Source organism: Momordica charantia, assembly GCF_013281855.1.
Source record: "Momordica charantia cultivar OHB3-1 chromosome 10 unlocalized genomic scaffold, Mcharantia_2.0 BLBB01000010.1, whole genome shotgun sequence".
NCBI lineage: Eukaryota > Viridiplantae > Streptophyta > Magnoliopsida > Cucurbitales > Cucurbitaceae > Momordica > Momordica charantia.
Genome location: NW_028275158.1, coordinates 21,591,307 through 21,607,681, shown reverse-complemented (window position 1 = coordinate 21,607,681; position 16,375 = coordinate 21,591,307). Strand labels below are relative to the sequence as shown.

Below are 16,375 nucleotides of genomic sequence, written 5' to 3'. Positions count from 1 at the left end.
TTAAAATTCAACCGATTCTTCCATTTAAGTATAGTGAGTAGTTCATTGTTTTCATTTTCCAATATAATTTTCCCTCAGGTTTCTTATTTCCAAATCAATTAGGGTTTAGGAAAATATCTCTGATCAAGAAAATCTCAAAAAAAAAATTCATTTTGAAAAGATAGATACATATGCATTATAAATAAAAATTTGCTTGTCAATTCGAAATCTAACTCAAATAGATAAAGATATCTATTACCATCGTTAAGGTTGATTGTTCGATCTCAAAAGATATGTGAGAAACATAGGAGAACGTTAAACAAACAGTCCAATCGAAAGAAATAGTAGCAATATCATAATCACAAAAGATATTAGATTTAGAGTACCGTGACAAATTCAAAACCCTTCCTTCGATTAAAATACCTTTTTTTTAATCAATTAAAATACATTTAATTAGTAGTAAAAGCATTTCCAATATAGTTTCCTTGGTTTCAGACCATAATCAGTCAATTTAATTTCCAAAAGAAGGAATTTAACAAAACCCAATCTCCCCTCCAGCCACTTGTTTTCCAACTTAAAACAACCAAAACAAACCCCCTTTTTTTTTTCTCTTTTATTTCAAAAAAAAAAAACCATTTAAAAGAAGTAAAAAAGGGATATTATTGCACCAACATCATCACATGATATTTGATTCTAACTTACGGAAGAACCCAATTAGTGGCTAATTAGATGCAACCGAATGGGACCATTATACAAGTTGATTTATGTTTACACTCAATATTTTTGTTTTATAGTAATAATAATACTTAATACATCCTTTAAGGTGTTGATAATAAAAATATAACAAATATAACAAATAAATATGATGATACAATAAATCAATTAAATTACATATTTGAAACTAAATATAACAAATAAATGAAGTTGAAATAGACTCATTAAAACTCAAAACTAATGAACTTTTGTTAGCTATTTTATTATTAGCTTTGCTTGCAAAAGGAAAAAAAATCATTTGAAGCAAATGCAGAGATTTATGCATCTTGATTTGTTCATCAAATAATCCATCCGTACAATTTCTTATTTTAATAAAGAAATAAAATCCCAAATCCTAAACTCTAGACCCACAACCATGTTTAATAAAGAAATAAACCCTAAATCATAGACCCACTAGATATAATTTCTCCTTTATAAAAAGAAAAAAAAATTGGTAGACCTTAAATCCTAGACTCACTCGAAGAAAACTTATCTTTTTAATAAGAAATAAAACTCCTACATCTTGAATCGTAAACCCTAGACCTTAAACCTTAAGCCATAAAGCAAAGTAATTGTCCTTTGTGGATGACGTAGTGGTTGTTGACGAGGATCCCACATTGAAAAGAAAAGGGATCATACAATGGTTTATCAGAGTCCAAAACGCTCAAACGAACAATTGATCCAAAAGTGGGATTCGGATCGATGAGCCAAAAATTTTTAGATTTCTGTCGGTAGGATTTTATTTTAATTCCGATTTTACCCTTTTACATTTATTATAGGTATTTGTTTTTTTTAAATATAAAAGGTTTCCCTTAATTCACTCATTCAAAACCTTACTTTACTCCTTCAAAAAGATTGATTTTCCCTTAATTCACTCTGTTGCTCAATCTTTAAGGACAATTAAAAATCACAAAAACATCTTTTGAGGTCTCAATAAACAAATATCCCAATATTCAAAAAATATATTCAAAATCACAGTATATATCCACCTATATATCCGCATATATAAATTCAAAATCACTATAATATATTCGCATATCAGCATATATACAAGTTGAGTTATATGATATATCATAATCAAACTTACTATAATATATATCCTCATACATACAAAATAGTTCACATGAAATCAAAAATCGAAAACAACTGTTGGAATGCAAACCTTTCAATCGGGATAAACGGAGACGAACTGCTGTGACGACGGAGAAAAACGGAGGCGGCCGGAGATGAAGGTAGCCGGAGATGTCAGCCGGAGACGAATGCAGGTAGAAACGACCGGAGAAGAAGGAAGGACAAAAATCTTCTTTCAAACAGGATAAATAGAGACGGGCGACAGAGAAAAACAGAGCCGGCCGGAGAGGAAGGCAGACATAGACGAACGGTCAGAGAAGAAGAATGGACAATCGAAGGAAGAAAACCGGACGGCCGGAGGAAGAAAAGAAAAACGGATGGTCGGAGGAAGAAGAAAGGGATTTCAAAAATGGATGGATTTTTGAGGTTTTGAGATTTTTTATTTTATTTTGGAAAGTATAATTAAGCACAATGTTTTAAATTGTAATCTCCCAATTTACCTTTTCTAGATTTAAAAAGTTATTTAATATTGAGGTAGATCCTATAGTAATTTGTATGTGATGGGTACCATCTTTATTAGTGTTGTTTCAGGACAAAAGTGTAAATTTAATACATTTCAATATTTTATGTAATTACGATTCTTAAATAGGTTATCAGTGTACTAATCCTTATTTATTATAAACATTCAAATTAAGTAATATCGATATGTAAAACTAAAAGCATAATAAATCATTAGTTTGTTTAATATAAATATTAAAATTTCTTCTACACAATACTAAAAATTATAATTTTATATATACATAATTTGATAGTTTGTTCAAAATAAACTTATATTGAATTATCCGCCTAAATGTAGAAACAATATAATAAATTTCTTTTCTTTTTTTTTTTTTGAAAAAAAGATCACCATTCATAAAAATATAATAAAATTTTAAATATTTGGTAAAAGTTATTTTGTTTTTGATATAAATAGTTGAAAGAATATATTTTTAAAAATTTTTAAAAGTTCAACACTTGTCTAAAACTTGTAAAAAATTTTAAAAATTGAAACAACTTACGGAGAGTTTAGGGTAAAAGAAAATATATTATTCAACATTTAAAAGGTGAGAGATGGAACAAAAATAAATATGAAAATTCAGTAGTAGATTTGGATTAACACACCTTCAAATTATTCCTTCAATCGCATACATAGCATAAAGCCAAAAGCTAATTAAGCTTCAACATCTGTAGCTATATATATATATATATATTCGAGTATTTGTTAATTATCGCTAAGCTAGGCTCGTTTTGACATATCTGCAACTAATTATAATTAATAATTAGGCAGTACAATTATTTCCACCGGGTCCTCCAAAAGTGATGCAATAATAAAACTGCCCCCCACATCTCTCACTATTGTTCAAAGCATAACAATTATTGTTACTTACATAACTCGCTGTATTCTCAATAGCAGAAACTTCGCTTTCGTTGTTTTCATTTATGTAGTTCAACGTTCTGAAATAGCAAGCGTCGTCGTGCTTACCATAATTTGGCTTGTGGCCATTGCCCAATGGAGGGCTCATTCCATTTGGTGAAGGCTTTGCAATGCCTCCCCATGCCACTTGCTCGGCCCCATCATTCAGATGTCCAAACAGTTCCTTTGGCCAATACCCTATTGTTGTTTGGCTATCACTCACTGCAAGCCACCAATCCCCCGTTGGTCGATCCTAAAATAATTTCACACATAACATATCATGAAGAAGAGAATTAGTATCATGGATATCAAAGACGTCGATCTTTAATTGAATGTTGTTTGTACATCATCGTCTCACGGTGGTTAGAATCTGGGAAGATCCATGATACACGTGTGAGAACAAGAATATCAATCTGATTAGTATGAGATCATTTGGTGGAGACACGAAACAAAAAAAAATTGTGATTTTAGGCTTAGAGTGGACAATATATATCATAAAATTGTAAAAATATGCTTAGATCAAGGCACTGGACTTGGTAGCCCACCTACTGGTCTTTTTTTGGATTCTAAAAAGCATGATTTATATTTAGATATTAAATATGTCATATATGAGCGAGGACAATTTTGTTACCTGAAAAACCGTAAATGTATAGTCATATTGTTTCCCTTGATAGGTAGACGATGGGTAAAGGGGGATATTAGGAGGAGTACTTGGATTTGTTTGTATAAAACATCGACAAAACATGTTGTAGTATCCGGTGTGAATACCTCCATCAGCCTGTTGAAATTTTAAGATCAATAAGATCAAGTAAATAGTTGAAATTGAAATGTAAAAATTACAAAAATAAGTAAAATAATTCTATTAGAAAAACAAATTTACATTAAAAGTCCTCAACAAGAAAACACTACATACATATAGAGGAGAATAATTCGCATAATATCTCACTTTTAAAGTTGTATTGTGGACTTCCAAATTCGGCCTATAATTTTGGATCATAAATTTATAACGCAAATAATCAAAGAAAAATCATAAAAATTAAAGGGGAAGAATGGCAGTTCCTTACCGTCCAATACACAAACATTCTAGTGCGACTATCACCGTTGATCATTGGATTTACCTAATAAACCAAACAATATAAAAATAAATAAATAAGTCAAGCTTGACAAAATTATCATCTAGACATCCATCATAGGAGTAATAAAATGATTTTATTTTACCTGCCAGCCGGTCAGTATTACATTGGGAGCTTCAGGAGGTCCACCAATTATCCATATGTTAGAAGAAGAAGATTGATCTTGAGCCACACTCAAATTGTATACCGACACACTTCTAGCATCTCCATAATATTTCTTACCTCTCTTCATAGCAACAGAAGCCACCTAATTCGACACAGAAAAATACATATAATAGAAATCACATTAGTAACTTAGAAAGATATATATATATATTTTAATTGACTCGGGCAGAGAGGCTTACATTTTGATTGTATCGGAAGTTGACTCCACCATTTATACTTGTTTTGACATCGGTTGGTTGCTTTGATGATAGAGATCTCATTCTAATCAAATCTTTCTTTAATGTTCTTCGGATAGGAACATATCCATCTGGACAAGCTCTCTTGTTATTTATGAGTGAGTTATCTTTTGATGAAGATGAATCATTTGAGAAGCCAAATGGATAGGTATTCGTCGAGTCTATTACATGTAAAAATAAGAAAAATAATGAAAGGAAAAGAATATTATATATGCGCAAAAAAAGAAAATACATTTATAATTTTTGTATTTTGAGAAGATGTTCTCTGACGACCCAATTCATCCATAACTATTTTTCTAACTGGCATATTTGAACAATACTTTCCATTCATTCTTTTTTTTTTCCATTGTAGGTATATATTTTGTATTTCCTTAACAAAAGCATCCATCAAAACAACAAATCCCTAGACTTACCATCTTCCTTTTAAACGTCACTTACAGAGAGTAAATCACTAGAAAAAGAAAAAAAAATATGATCAAAACTTTATAAGAGTTTAAAAAAAAGAGAGAGTTTTAAAAAAAAAGAGAGGCGTAAAATAAAGATATAAATACCTGAACTTTGTGATTTTTTAGTAAAGGATGATCGAGTGCCGGTTGTTTATTGATGTCGACACAATCAATGATATCTCCCTCTTCGGTCTAACCACAGAAGGTTAGAGAGTAAACATATTGTCTAATTTGTCCTACATTTAATGCAATTTTATGTAATTAAAACAATCATCCAAATCAAGTTCATAAATTTTTTCATTGGAATGAGTTTTATACTTTTGAAAACCAAATACCAACAATCCCAAAAGACAGTTCAAGAGTTGAGACACATATCAAATCAATAGTTATAATATACAATTATGTAAAAATCAATCTCGTTATAGTTTGCTCATTGGAATTTTGGTTTAAAAAAAAAAAACCTGAAACGTTGTAATGGATGGCTTGTTGAGAAGTTTGAGTTGCATTTCGAATTCCAATTCTTCTTCCATTGAGAGGTTTGAATCAAAAGCCAAGCTGCCTTTGCAGTTTAAGTGGAGTAACAATACTATCATCAACCACATTATTGCTTTGGAAGCCATTCTTCCAAATACAACTGAATTTGCTTCTTCAATAAAATCGATTCATATCAATATATTTATACTTCAAAATGAAATCATTGGAAACCAATTCGTCCTTGACCTATTATTTTCCCTTAATTTAGAAAGAAAATAAATTTGTGCCTATCAATATGAAACCGTTCCCTTATTAGAAAATGACAATTAAAGTAGTTATTTTAATGTGTACGTTATAATTTTAAGCATCTAAACCTATTGTTAAGAATCCCACGTTGAAAAAATAATTGACCTAACAAAAGTTTATTGTATAAGTGGACTGCTCTTATCATTGCCAATTGATTTTGAGATGTAATTTCATGAATATTAATATCGTACTATCATGATTTGAATTCCATGAATATTAATATCGTACCATCATGATTAAAAGCTAACAAAGGTTTATAATCCATTTGGTAGGTGTTGTTAAAAATCTCTTATTAATGCATGTCGTCTTTTTATGAGTATTCTTAAAATTATATATATGCGAAAATGAGTTTTTTTTTCGATTGTTTAAAAGTTAGAGAGTTAAAAAGATATGCTACGAGGTGAAGTGTGAAAATTGCAATTCCATCTCGTATAACTTTACTTTTGGTTTCACCTCAAAAGGCTCGTACAATGAACATAATTGTCCTTCCTTATATACTATAAATCATTCTCTAGAGCCTCAAAATAGCTAAAATTTTGATTAATATATGAAGTTGTTTTTAAATATATAAATATATGTATTGCATAAAAAGGATTTAAATGATACATATTGAAGAAAAACTACCAACATATGAAAAATTTTACTAACAACCCTTCAATTGACCAGTATGAATTGGACTAAAACTTTAGTCTAAAATTTAAATTTTCTTCTCCAAATGAAGGGTTTAAAAAGGTATGGAAAGAACTAAATTAGAATTGTTGAGATAACGTAGAGCCAAAACCACAAATGGGCCTAAAATAAAGTAGAAGAAGCCCAAACTTTTTTTTAATTGCTCCTAAATAGTACATTTTTGGGAGGGGGATCGAACTCACAAACTCATGGTTGGAGATATCTACCAATTAGCATGAAGTTATGCTCGCTTTGACTTTAATTGTTCTTAATATTCTCCAATGTCTGCCACCATTCATATTCATGTAAAGTTTTTTAGGTCTTGTTGGTGAGATTAAAATCTGCACGAGAAAAATTAAAAGGTGGCGGCAGTGTTGTTCAACAAATGAGAAAGAAAAGAGAATTTGGTACGTAGAGCATCGTCGACTTCCGTTATGTATCCTTAAGTAGCTCTTGTGTTATTGTATTGCTTAGAAGTTAGGCGACCATTGTTGTGCTATCTAAAAAGAGTATTGTGGAGCGTTTTGTTGTGACAATTAAGATAAACATGAAAATTAAAGCTTCTATAAAGACGGATAACCCCAACACATCAAAATTCATTGTCCATAAATACAACGATCAAAATGAAAATTTTAAAAATACATGGATGAAAATGAACCAAAATTGAAAAATAGTATTTAAAGAGGGGAAAAAAAGCAAAGGATGGAAATAAATTAAAATCGTAAGAAAAAAAGCTAAAAAGGTCGAACAAACTTATCTTTTTTTTATTTCTGAGTAATGAAAACAATTTTTTTTTGAAAAAAAAAAGTCAAAAAGGTAATAAATGAAAGATAATTTTTTTAGAAAAGAAAAAACGAAGAAAAGTAATAAATTAAAGTCGAACAAATTATTTATATTTTATTGTGATAAAAGAACCAACCATATTATGGGATTTGAATCTTACACTTTATATAACACATTAATTACACCCTTTTGTAACATATACAACTTAATTACATTCCTTTAATTGCTTATTAATAAAAATAAAAATCTTCCTAAAAGAAAATCTCCTAATATTCCAGCTTTCTATGTAATATTCTCTACAAGGAAATAAGTCTCTGCCAACCTTAATTCAAATTAACCAATGGACCGTTGGTAATAATTATTTTTCCTTTATTTAGTTTTTTGCCATATTTTTTTTGCTGTCTTCTATGCATCATACATTCTTTTGCTTTTCTTTTATAGGTTAGAATACTGTACCAAAAGTATCAGTTCACTACAGAACATTATTGGCTCAAATTCTTTGATTTTATATCGAAGAAAATCAATTTTCCATCTGAGAGATGGATTCCAAAGCAAGAACGTGGTTCGCGATACTACTGTTTGTTGTTTGTTTAAGCTACCACTGTAGTCAGGCATCTCATTCTAACCTCTCAAGAGAAGAAGAACTGGAGTTAGAAGAGCAACTCAAACTTCTCAACAGACCGTCCATCACAACATTTGAGGTTCTTTCATTGATTGAGACATTGTTCGTTATATATTTTGTAAAGGAGAAAAATTTACACTTTTAGTTGATTTAAGACAGATAAAATAGGTTAGGAGGTTTATTTACTCTCTCTCTCTCTCGTTGTTTGGGTTAGACTAAGGAAGGAGAAATCATTGATTGTGTCGACATTCATAAACAACCAGCGCTCGACCATCCTTCACTAAAAAATCACAAAGTTCAGGTAATTGTATATTTATTTGATACATCTAATTTAGGTATTTAAATCTTTATTTTATGCGTCTAGTTATTGTGTTGACATCAATACACAACCAGCGCTCGATCATCCTTTTTTTTTTCTTGTTGTGTGTATGATAGATTCGACCAAGTACATATCCATTTGGCTTGTCAAAAGATTCGACTTCATCAAAAAACAACGTACTCTTAAATGACAAAAGTAGATTGTCCTATTGGATATGTTCCTATAAGAAGAACACTAAAGAAAGATTTGATTAGAATGAGGGTCTCTACCATCAATGCAACCAACTGGTATTAAAGCAAGTACACCAGGGGCAGTCAACTTTCCATACAATCAAAATGTAAGCCTCTCTCTTGCTTGAGTCAATTTCTTAGAGAAGAAAAAAGATTAGAAAAACATCTTTCTAATTAAGTTACTAATACATTCTTATTGTATATCTCTTTTCTTTTTGTTGGATAAGGTGGTTTCTCTTGGTTTGAAGAGAGGCATTCAATATTATGGAGTTGGTGGGTATACGTCTGTATACAATTTGAGTGTGGCTCAAGATCAATCTTCTTCTTCTAATATATGGATAGTTGGTGGACCTCCCGAAACTCTCAATGTAATAGTGACAGGTTGGCAAGTAAAATTTTTTTTAATTCTTTTTTTATCATCCTGACTTTAAGGCGATTATAAGTGTTAAAAAAAAGTGATTTTTTTAGAAAAGAGGTAACATTTAATTGAGAGGTAGGTAAGGAACATCCAAAAATGAAAGAAGAGACCTATAAAAAAGTGCCGCTTTAATATTTGAGGGAAATGGTGGGAATAGCATAATTATAAAGGGGGGATTTTGATCAAGACCATATAGAAGCGGTGATCTTGATATTCTCCCAAATACTGGTCATGTAAACTTTTGATATTGTTGCAAAGGTGTAATTCTTCTCCCTCCCTTGTTTATGATATTAATTAAGTATGCTTTTTAATTTGGTGGTTTGTGGGACAACTTTAAAGTGGTGGTCTGCATTAGTAATTTATATATCCAATAATTCTTTCTTAGAACTTGTTTATAGCATATTAATTCCTTTATATTATTTGGTTTATCAGGTGAATCCAACGATCAACGGTGATAGTCTCACTAGAATGTTTGTGTATTGGACAGTAAGAGAACTGCCATATTCTTCCACTTTTTATTAGTTTATTCTTGTAATGTATTGCATTATAAATTTGTGACCGTCTAAACTTGAAAGTCCACAATATGAGTTTTAAAGGGAGATATATATTATCTACTTTTTTAATCATAGTCAGTTATTTTTATACTTATTTTTGTAATTTTAAATATTGATTTCAATTATTATCTCTGAAAAATTTAACAGGCTTTGTCGAGGTTTTGTACAAACAAATCCAAGTACTCCTCCTAATATCCCTCTTTACCCTTCGTCTACATATCAAGGGAAACAATATGACTATTCATTTACGGTTTTTCAGGTAACAAAATTTTCATCACTCATATATGACATATATAATATCTAAATAAATCATGTCTATCTTACTAATCGTATGATATATTATCCACTCTAAGCCTAAAATCACAATATTTTTTATTTCGGTGTCTCCATCGATATTCTTGTTCTCACACGTGTATATCATGGATCTTCCCCGATTCTAGGATCGATCAACGGGGGATTGGTGGCTTGCAGTGAGTGATAGCCAAACAACAATAGGGTATTGGCCAAAGGAGCTGTTTGGACATCTGAATGATGGGGCAGAACAAGTGGCATGGGGAGGCATTGCAAAGCCTTCACCAAATGGAATGAGCCCTCCATTGGGGAATGGCCACAAGCCAAATAATGGTAAATACAATGAAGCTTGCTACTTCAAATCCATAAACTACATAGATGGCAATAACAATGGCGTAGATCCTGCTTATGAGAACATAGTGAGTCATGTAAGTAACTCTGATTGTTATGGTTTGTTTGATGGCGCCGGTACATGTGCGGCTGATAACATGTATTTTTGCTTCACTTTTGGAGGACCCGGTGGAAACAATTGTAGGGCAACCTAGATAATAATGTTGAACTTTTTGTTTTATGCTATGTATGAGATTGTTACTAACGTTATTCCCCATGACCAAATAATTCAAGAAGTTCCAGAAGTTCAGCAGTTAGGGCCAATTGTTTCTGATCTTGTCAGTCTTTAAATTTTAGGTTCTTTTTCAGTGATATACTCATGCATAAAACTAGTTTAGTCACGACGATTCTGTTGGGTTCGTAAGAAGAGTGCAAACAAAGTCTCACATTGGTTAGGGAAGGGGTGATTCATGGTATATAAGAGATGACAATTATTTTCATTAGTATTGGGGAACCAAAAGCAAAGGCGTGAGCCATTTGTGAAGATACTCAAGGTATCGTTGTCCTTAACATATTAAAAAAAAAAATTTAATTCATACCACTACACTTATTACATATTACATATGTATATTTGACACATTAAATTTACCAACCTTGTTTTTCATCAACTTATTAAGTTCGGTTGAACAACTTTTTATATCTTCTTCCTCCCAGAAGATTATAAGTGGCTCTCTCCCTCTACAAAATCAATGTGCCATCTTTGAAGCCTGTGGTTCATCTGGTTGGCCTCTTTTTTGACAGAGAATCCTCTCTTTGGAGAAATATTACAGATACTTTCAATAATTAAAAATATTCTCATACTCGGAGTAAAATTAGCCTCACTAAGATTTTCGTGCCAAAATATCTTTGTTAATAAATTTTTTGTTTCATTTATGGTAAAAATATTTGAGCAAAAAATTAGTTGATTGTCTAACACATAGGCTAATAATAATATGTGAATCTCTCCGATGCATTTATCACATTCATTTCGTTTATAAATCATTAAATAGCATACTTTGGGAATTGTTTTAAGCCATATAGGGATTTAGTAAGCCTACCCTGTTTGCTCTCACGCTCAGACTCTATAAAACCTTCAGTTGGTCTATATAAATTTGTTATTCTAAATCAAAACTTGTCTTCACATCTATTTGTTGATCTACTCAAATAAAAAATTGCAGCGATTGCTATTAGCAATCTAATTGATGTGATTCTCGTAACCGGGAAAATGTATAAAAAAAGTCTACATCTTCTTTTTGTTTGAAACATTTCTCGATAAGTCTAGTTTTGTAATTGTCTATATTACCATTCGGTTTAGGCTTTTTTCTCCCCTTTACACCTTTTATGGTATTTACAACCTTGTTGTAAATCAATTAATTTCTAAGTTTTATTTATAAATGAGTGATTTCTATTTTATCATTCATAGCCTATTTCTAAAAAATTGCATCCGGAGATGATAAAGTTTATTACAAGGAAACATGTCTGATTAAGCTTATTGCAAAGAAAGTGGTGTTTCTTACCCATTACAAATATAAAAATTAGGACGAAAATATCTTTCACAATTCTAGCTCTTTTACTTGTTCTCAATTCTACTAAGAAGAATTGTATTTATTATTATGACTGGGAGCAGAGGATCCAAACTTAACAGAAGTTCGCCCATCACGTTGACCCCACTATTTTTGGAATTGAAAGAAAACTTTCTTTGTGAAAAATTGCATCATTTGATTTAAACCCACATGGACCAAATTGAAATTAAGCCTAAATGGTAGGAGGAGGGTACCAAATTAAAACTCTTTAAAATGGGTAGGAACAAAATTTATAACCAACCCAAAATACCAAATTTATAATTAAATCATGGTTAAAATACTAGTTTGATCTCTGTACTTTCAGCCTTGGTTCATTTTGGTCCCCGTACTTTGAAAGTGTTCATTTTGGTCCCTGTACTTTAAATTTTGGTTCAGTTTAGTCCATGTATTTTGAAAATGTTCATTTTAGTCCCTATACTTTTAAAAAGTTATCATTTTAGTCTCTCTTTATAAAATTTTAACACATATTTTACGCATAACGACAACTTTTTAGTATAAAGTAATGTTTATATTTGAAGAAATATATTGATTTTAGTGTCGGGTTGAAATTGTGATAAAAAAATGAGATTACGAATAAAATTAAGGGACTAAAATGGTCACTTTTTAAAAGTAGAGGGGCAAAAATGTACATTTTGAAAGTACGGGGACTAAAATAACAAAAGTTTAAAGTACAGGGACCAAAACGAACAGTTTCAAAATACGAGGACCAAAATAAACCAAGGCTGAAAGTACAGGGACCAAATTAGTGTTTTAACCTTAAATGATCGTTAATTATCCTACCACGGTCCACCATTATATTGATATGTTTCTCATGAATCATCTCTTTATCGCCTCTTTTTAAATTCAATAATTAACTTTTTGTACAATTTTCAAAGAAAATATATCTATTCATATAAATTTTAAAAGTTTAAGAAACAACTTTTGAAAAACAAAAGAATGATTATAAAGTTCATCATTTATATTTACAAACAGTAATATCTAAAACCAAACATATTCTACTCCCATTTTGTGTATTTTTTCTTTAATCTACATGCAATAACATATCCATATTTGTGTGTACTTCCTCACATACATCAATGAAATGGAATTAGTTCCTCTTTCAAAAAAACATAACATATCCACAGCTTGTTAATTAATTTGTTAATTAATTTTGGTGGTCTGTTTTTAAAAGTTGGGATCCACAGCTTTATCTAGGAAAGAAAATTAGTGAGGAGGACAGAGTTAAATGCATTTTTCTCATATTAATATGCTAACAAGTTTTATTAAACTACATTAAAAAAAAATCAACTTTTAAAATTATAGACACCAAACTCAAACTGGTAAAGATTAAAGTAAATTTTGCTGAAAAGGTTTGAGCATTATTTAAGATGATATATATATACATAAAAGAGATAAAGAAAATATATATGTATATATATTGTAATCGATGGAGCCAAGTCAAATTTTTGTTAAAAGCTCTAATTAAAGGGTAAATATTAAATAATTAAAATTCCCCACCTTAAAATTCTAAGAATGATTTATATTTCAACCTATTGTCTATTCTCAACAACCATGAAACAAATTTTTAATGGTGTGAACTAAAATAAAAGCTATTTGTATTTTGATAACCAGGTAACCAAAAAAAGAAATGTTTGTTTCATTAATTATACTGAAAATAGCATTAAAAAAGAAGGTTCATTAATGAGAGCATATGAAGTGCATTTATAAATTATAATGGATACCATAAAAATAAAAGGCACTAAAGAAGGAAAGCAATCATTTTTTTTTCTTAATTAATTTGTTTGAAGGGTTGAAATAATGGGTTCTCATATTAAAAAATCACATATTTTGTTAAATATTATATCCTTCACAATTTTTTTTTTCACATATCAGTTTAATTATTATTTATTACAATTTAGTAATGGTGGATTAATTGATAACATTTAATTGGTTAAATTGAAGAACTCTATTAAGAGGGTTTTGGTTCCTTTAACTTCCAATTATTCTACTCTTATTATTATTATTTTTTAAATGTGTATGATAAGACTGATTAGTAGTTAATTTTTTTCCTTTTTTTCTTTTTCCTTTTCTTTTTTTGGAAAAGATACCTTGATTAGTAGGCTTCCTAATTTTCCAGTGGGAAGAAGCTAAGTCTATATTAATGTGCCACTCCCATTATAATTTATAGATTTGTAATCGATTTTAGAAAAGAAAAAAAAAGGCTGTAAGAATAAAAAAAAAATAAAATAAAACTTCTAAAAAGTAATTACTGAATCATCGGTTTACTTTATTCTAATAATTAAAAATATATTTTTGGTCCATATAATGAATCTACTCGGTTTATTTTGGTTTTAAGTTTACAAAGTTCTATGATATCATAAATTCAATCTTTATTTTATTTTATTTTTTAGAAAAATTCAATCATTGTGGTTAAAATTTGAATAAAAATTAAAAGAAAAGAAAGACATGATCTAATAATTGTCACTTAATGTATCAGTGTATAATTTAATAGTTTCCTGAGATGAGAGTGTAATATACTATTTAAGAGAATGAATTAACACTTACTTTTTTTTTTTTAAATGTACAACATTTTGAAATATGGAACTGTTATAGTTTTCAAAATTACGAATTCAGTGATTTCAATAGGTACAATATCACATTATCTTTTTTTTCAAAAGTAAAAAAGAATTAAATTCAAGAAAATCCAAATATTTCACACTAAAAATGACTTAATGTATTCACATTTCCATAGCATTTATGGTTCTTTATAATAAAGGGGAGGCTACAAGAAAACTAAATTAAGTTTGTTGGAGGTGAATTTTCACGCTTACACGTGGCAAGCAATAAACCATAAGTCCCATCACTTCGGACACATTCACATGTGCCCCCGAGCTCTCTGTCCAGCTCGTCCTAACCGATCCTAAGTTTGGAGACTTGATCATTTCTTGATCAAACAAAATTCTGAGCTGAAATTGTTGAATCAATTACCCAAATCTTATTAATTATAGCTACATAAAGGGCTAAGGAAATGAATTAATTTCTCGATCCACATTTTGAACTTTACAATCCTTCCTTACTTTAGAAATCTTAAAAAATAACCATATAAAAAAAGATATAGCAATAATTATTGCTGGAAAAAGTGGCATTATATAAAATATTTTTGGAACACCCCCAAGAGACGTCAGTTTTGGTACTCCTCCTGCATATATTATACATTAATTTTATTTTATATATTGAGTTACCACCATGGATATAAGTGTTAGAAAAAGAAAAAATAATAAGAAACACATTGTGAAAATAAAACTTGGTACCTTTGGGTTTTTTTTTTTTTTTTGAAAAAGAGACTTCATTGATGTATGTGAGAAACCTTAAAAAAAAAAAAAAAAGCCTATAAAGTACTCCAATTAAGAGATATAGTAGATGAATCGAAAGTACAAAAAAGATTGGATTTTGTAGACCAAAAAGAAGCATAATGTCCTCCCAAATGTTGGTCGTAGTCTTCAGAAGATTTCTTTCTAACCAAGTATGCCAAAGAATAGCACTTATAGCATTGCTCCATAATACAGATTTCTAGTTAGAGAGAGGAATACTAAGGTTTTCTGTGATGAATAAATCAACTTGGCAAGGAATCACACTTTGGACCTGAAAAATGTAGAAGAGACGAGGCCATAAACTTGCAGTAAAACGTAATGAAGGAAAATATGGTCCAAAGTTTCAGATGCCGATTTGCATAGTGGACACCAACTGGGACTGATGTATATATGTGGAAGACGATTCTGAAGTTTGTTCTGTGTGTTTAGAGCTCGATGAAGAATACACCACAGACAAAATTTACACTTCTTCGGGATGAGTAACCAAATTTCAGTGACACCCAGAAAATGGAAACCGAATTAAGTTCAAGAAAATTGAAAATGTTGCAAGTAGATAACAATTTAATTGAGAATTAATATTAATTCTCTTTAATTTTTATTTTTATATGATGTCATAAAATATATCAATTTGATAACAATTTTACTCTGTCCAACTCATTTCCATCATGTATTAGAAGAAAGAAAAACAAAAAAAGACCCATTTTTCAACATTAGGGCATGAGCACGAAACCCTTTCTTGAGTTTTAAACAATCTAATACATTTTAAAATAGATATATTCATTTTAAAATATATTGGAAGGTAAAGCTTACAATGATGGTACAATTTTAAGGTAAATATTGCAATTCTTATTCAAGCCTAAGGTCAAATTTTATAAAATTTAGAGTTTATGTAAAAATTAACCCACCTAATAAAAATTGATTTGTCACCAAAATCTGAGGAGAGAGAGAGAGAGAGAGAGACTAACCCTAATACTCTGTCTCTCCTCATATGGCCATCGCCTATAATTTTGTTGCTTCCTTCTATTAGAGGGAGAAAAATCAAATTGTGATTCTGTTTACACACGAAAAAAGTTAAAAACTTTTAAAGAATGGTAAATTTGTTTTATATATCCTTCACGGTTGAAATTTAGGTAAAAAATGATTCTTTTTTCCTTTTTTAAAACACGTTTTC

At 30.0% G+C, this 16,375-nt stretch overlaps 2 protein-coding genes across 2 annotated transcripts; one reads left to right on the top strand and one right to left on the bottom strand.

The window, feature by feature from the left end:
• Positions 1–3,122: 3,122 nt before the first annotated feature.
• Positions 3,123–5,856, bottom strand: LOC111014775 (protein neprosin-like). Its single transcript, XM_022289595.2, has 6 exons — positions 5,698–5,856; positions 5,342–5,428; positions 4,475–4,636; positions 4,321–4,374; positions 3,888–4,034; positions 3,123–3,509 (listed from the first exon to the last, which is right to left on the bottom strand). Exons 1-6 carry the CDS (start codon positions 5,854–5,856, stop codon positions 3,123–3,125), a joined length of 996 nt encoding a protein of 331 aa, XP_022145287.2.
• A 2,151-nt stretch (positions 5,857–8,007) lies between these two features.
• LOC111014774 (protein neprosin-like) lies at positions 8,008–10,447 on the top strand. The gene is made up of 5 exons (XM_088119184.1): positions 8,008–8,169; positions 8,305–8,391; positions 8,867–9,007; positions 9,490–9,543; positions 10,052–10,447. The coding sequence occupies exons 1-5, from the start codon at positions 8,008–8,010 to the stop codon at positions 10,445–10,447; spliced, it is 840 nt and encodes a 279-aa protein (XP_087975310.1).
• Positions 10,448–16,375: the final 5,928 nt, after the last annotated feature.

Excerpts from the sequence above, each read along its gene's own strand:
- LOC111014774 (XM_088119184.1), top strand. The coding sequence starts at position 8,008 with ATGGATTCCAAAGCAAGAACGTGGTTCGCGATACTACTGTTTGTTGTT. Across the intron at positions 8,170-8,304 it reads CGTCCATCACAACATTTGAG|ACTAAGGAAGGAGAAATCAT; the intron begins GTTCTTTCATTG and ends TGTTTGGGTTAG. Across the intron at positions 8,392-8,866 it reads TAAAAAATCACAAAGTTCAG|GTGGTTTCTCTTGGTTTGAA; the intron begins GTAATTGTATAT and ends TTGTTGGATAAG.
- LOC111014775 (XM_022289595.2), bottom strand. The coding sequence starts at position 5,856 with ATGGCTTCCAAAGCAATAATGTGGTTGATGATAGTATTGTTACTCCAC. Across the intron at positions 5,429-5,697 it reads CATCCATTACAACGTTTCAG|ACCGAAGAGGGAGATATCAT; the intron begins GTTTTTTTTTTT and ends TTCTGTGGTTAG. Across the intron at positions 4,637-5,341 it reads TAAAAAATCACAAAGTTCAG|GTGGCTTCTGTTGCTATGAA; the intron begins GTATTTATATCT and ends GTGTCGAATTAG.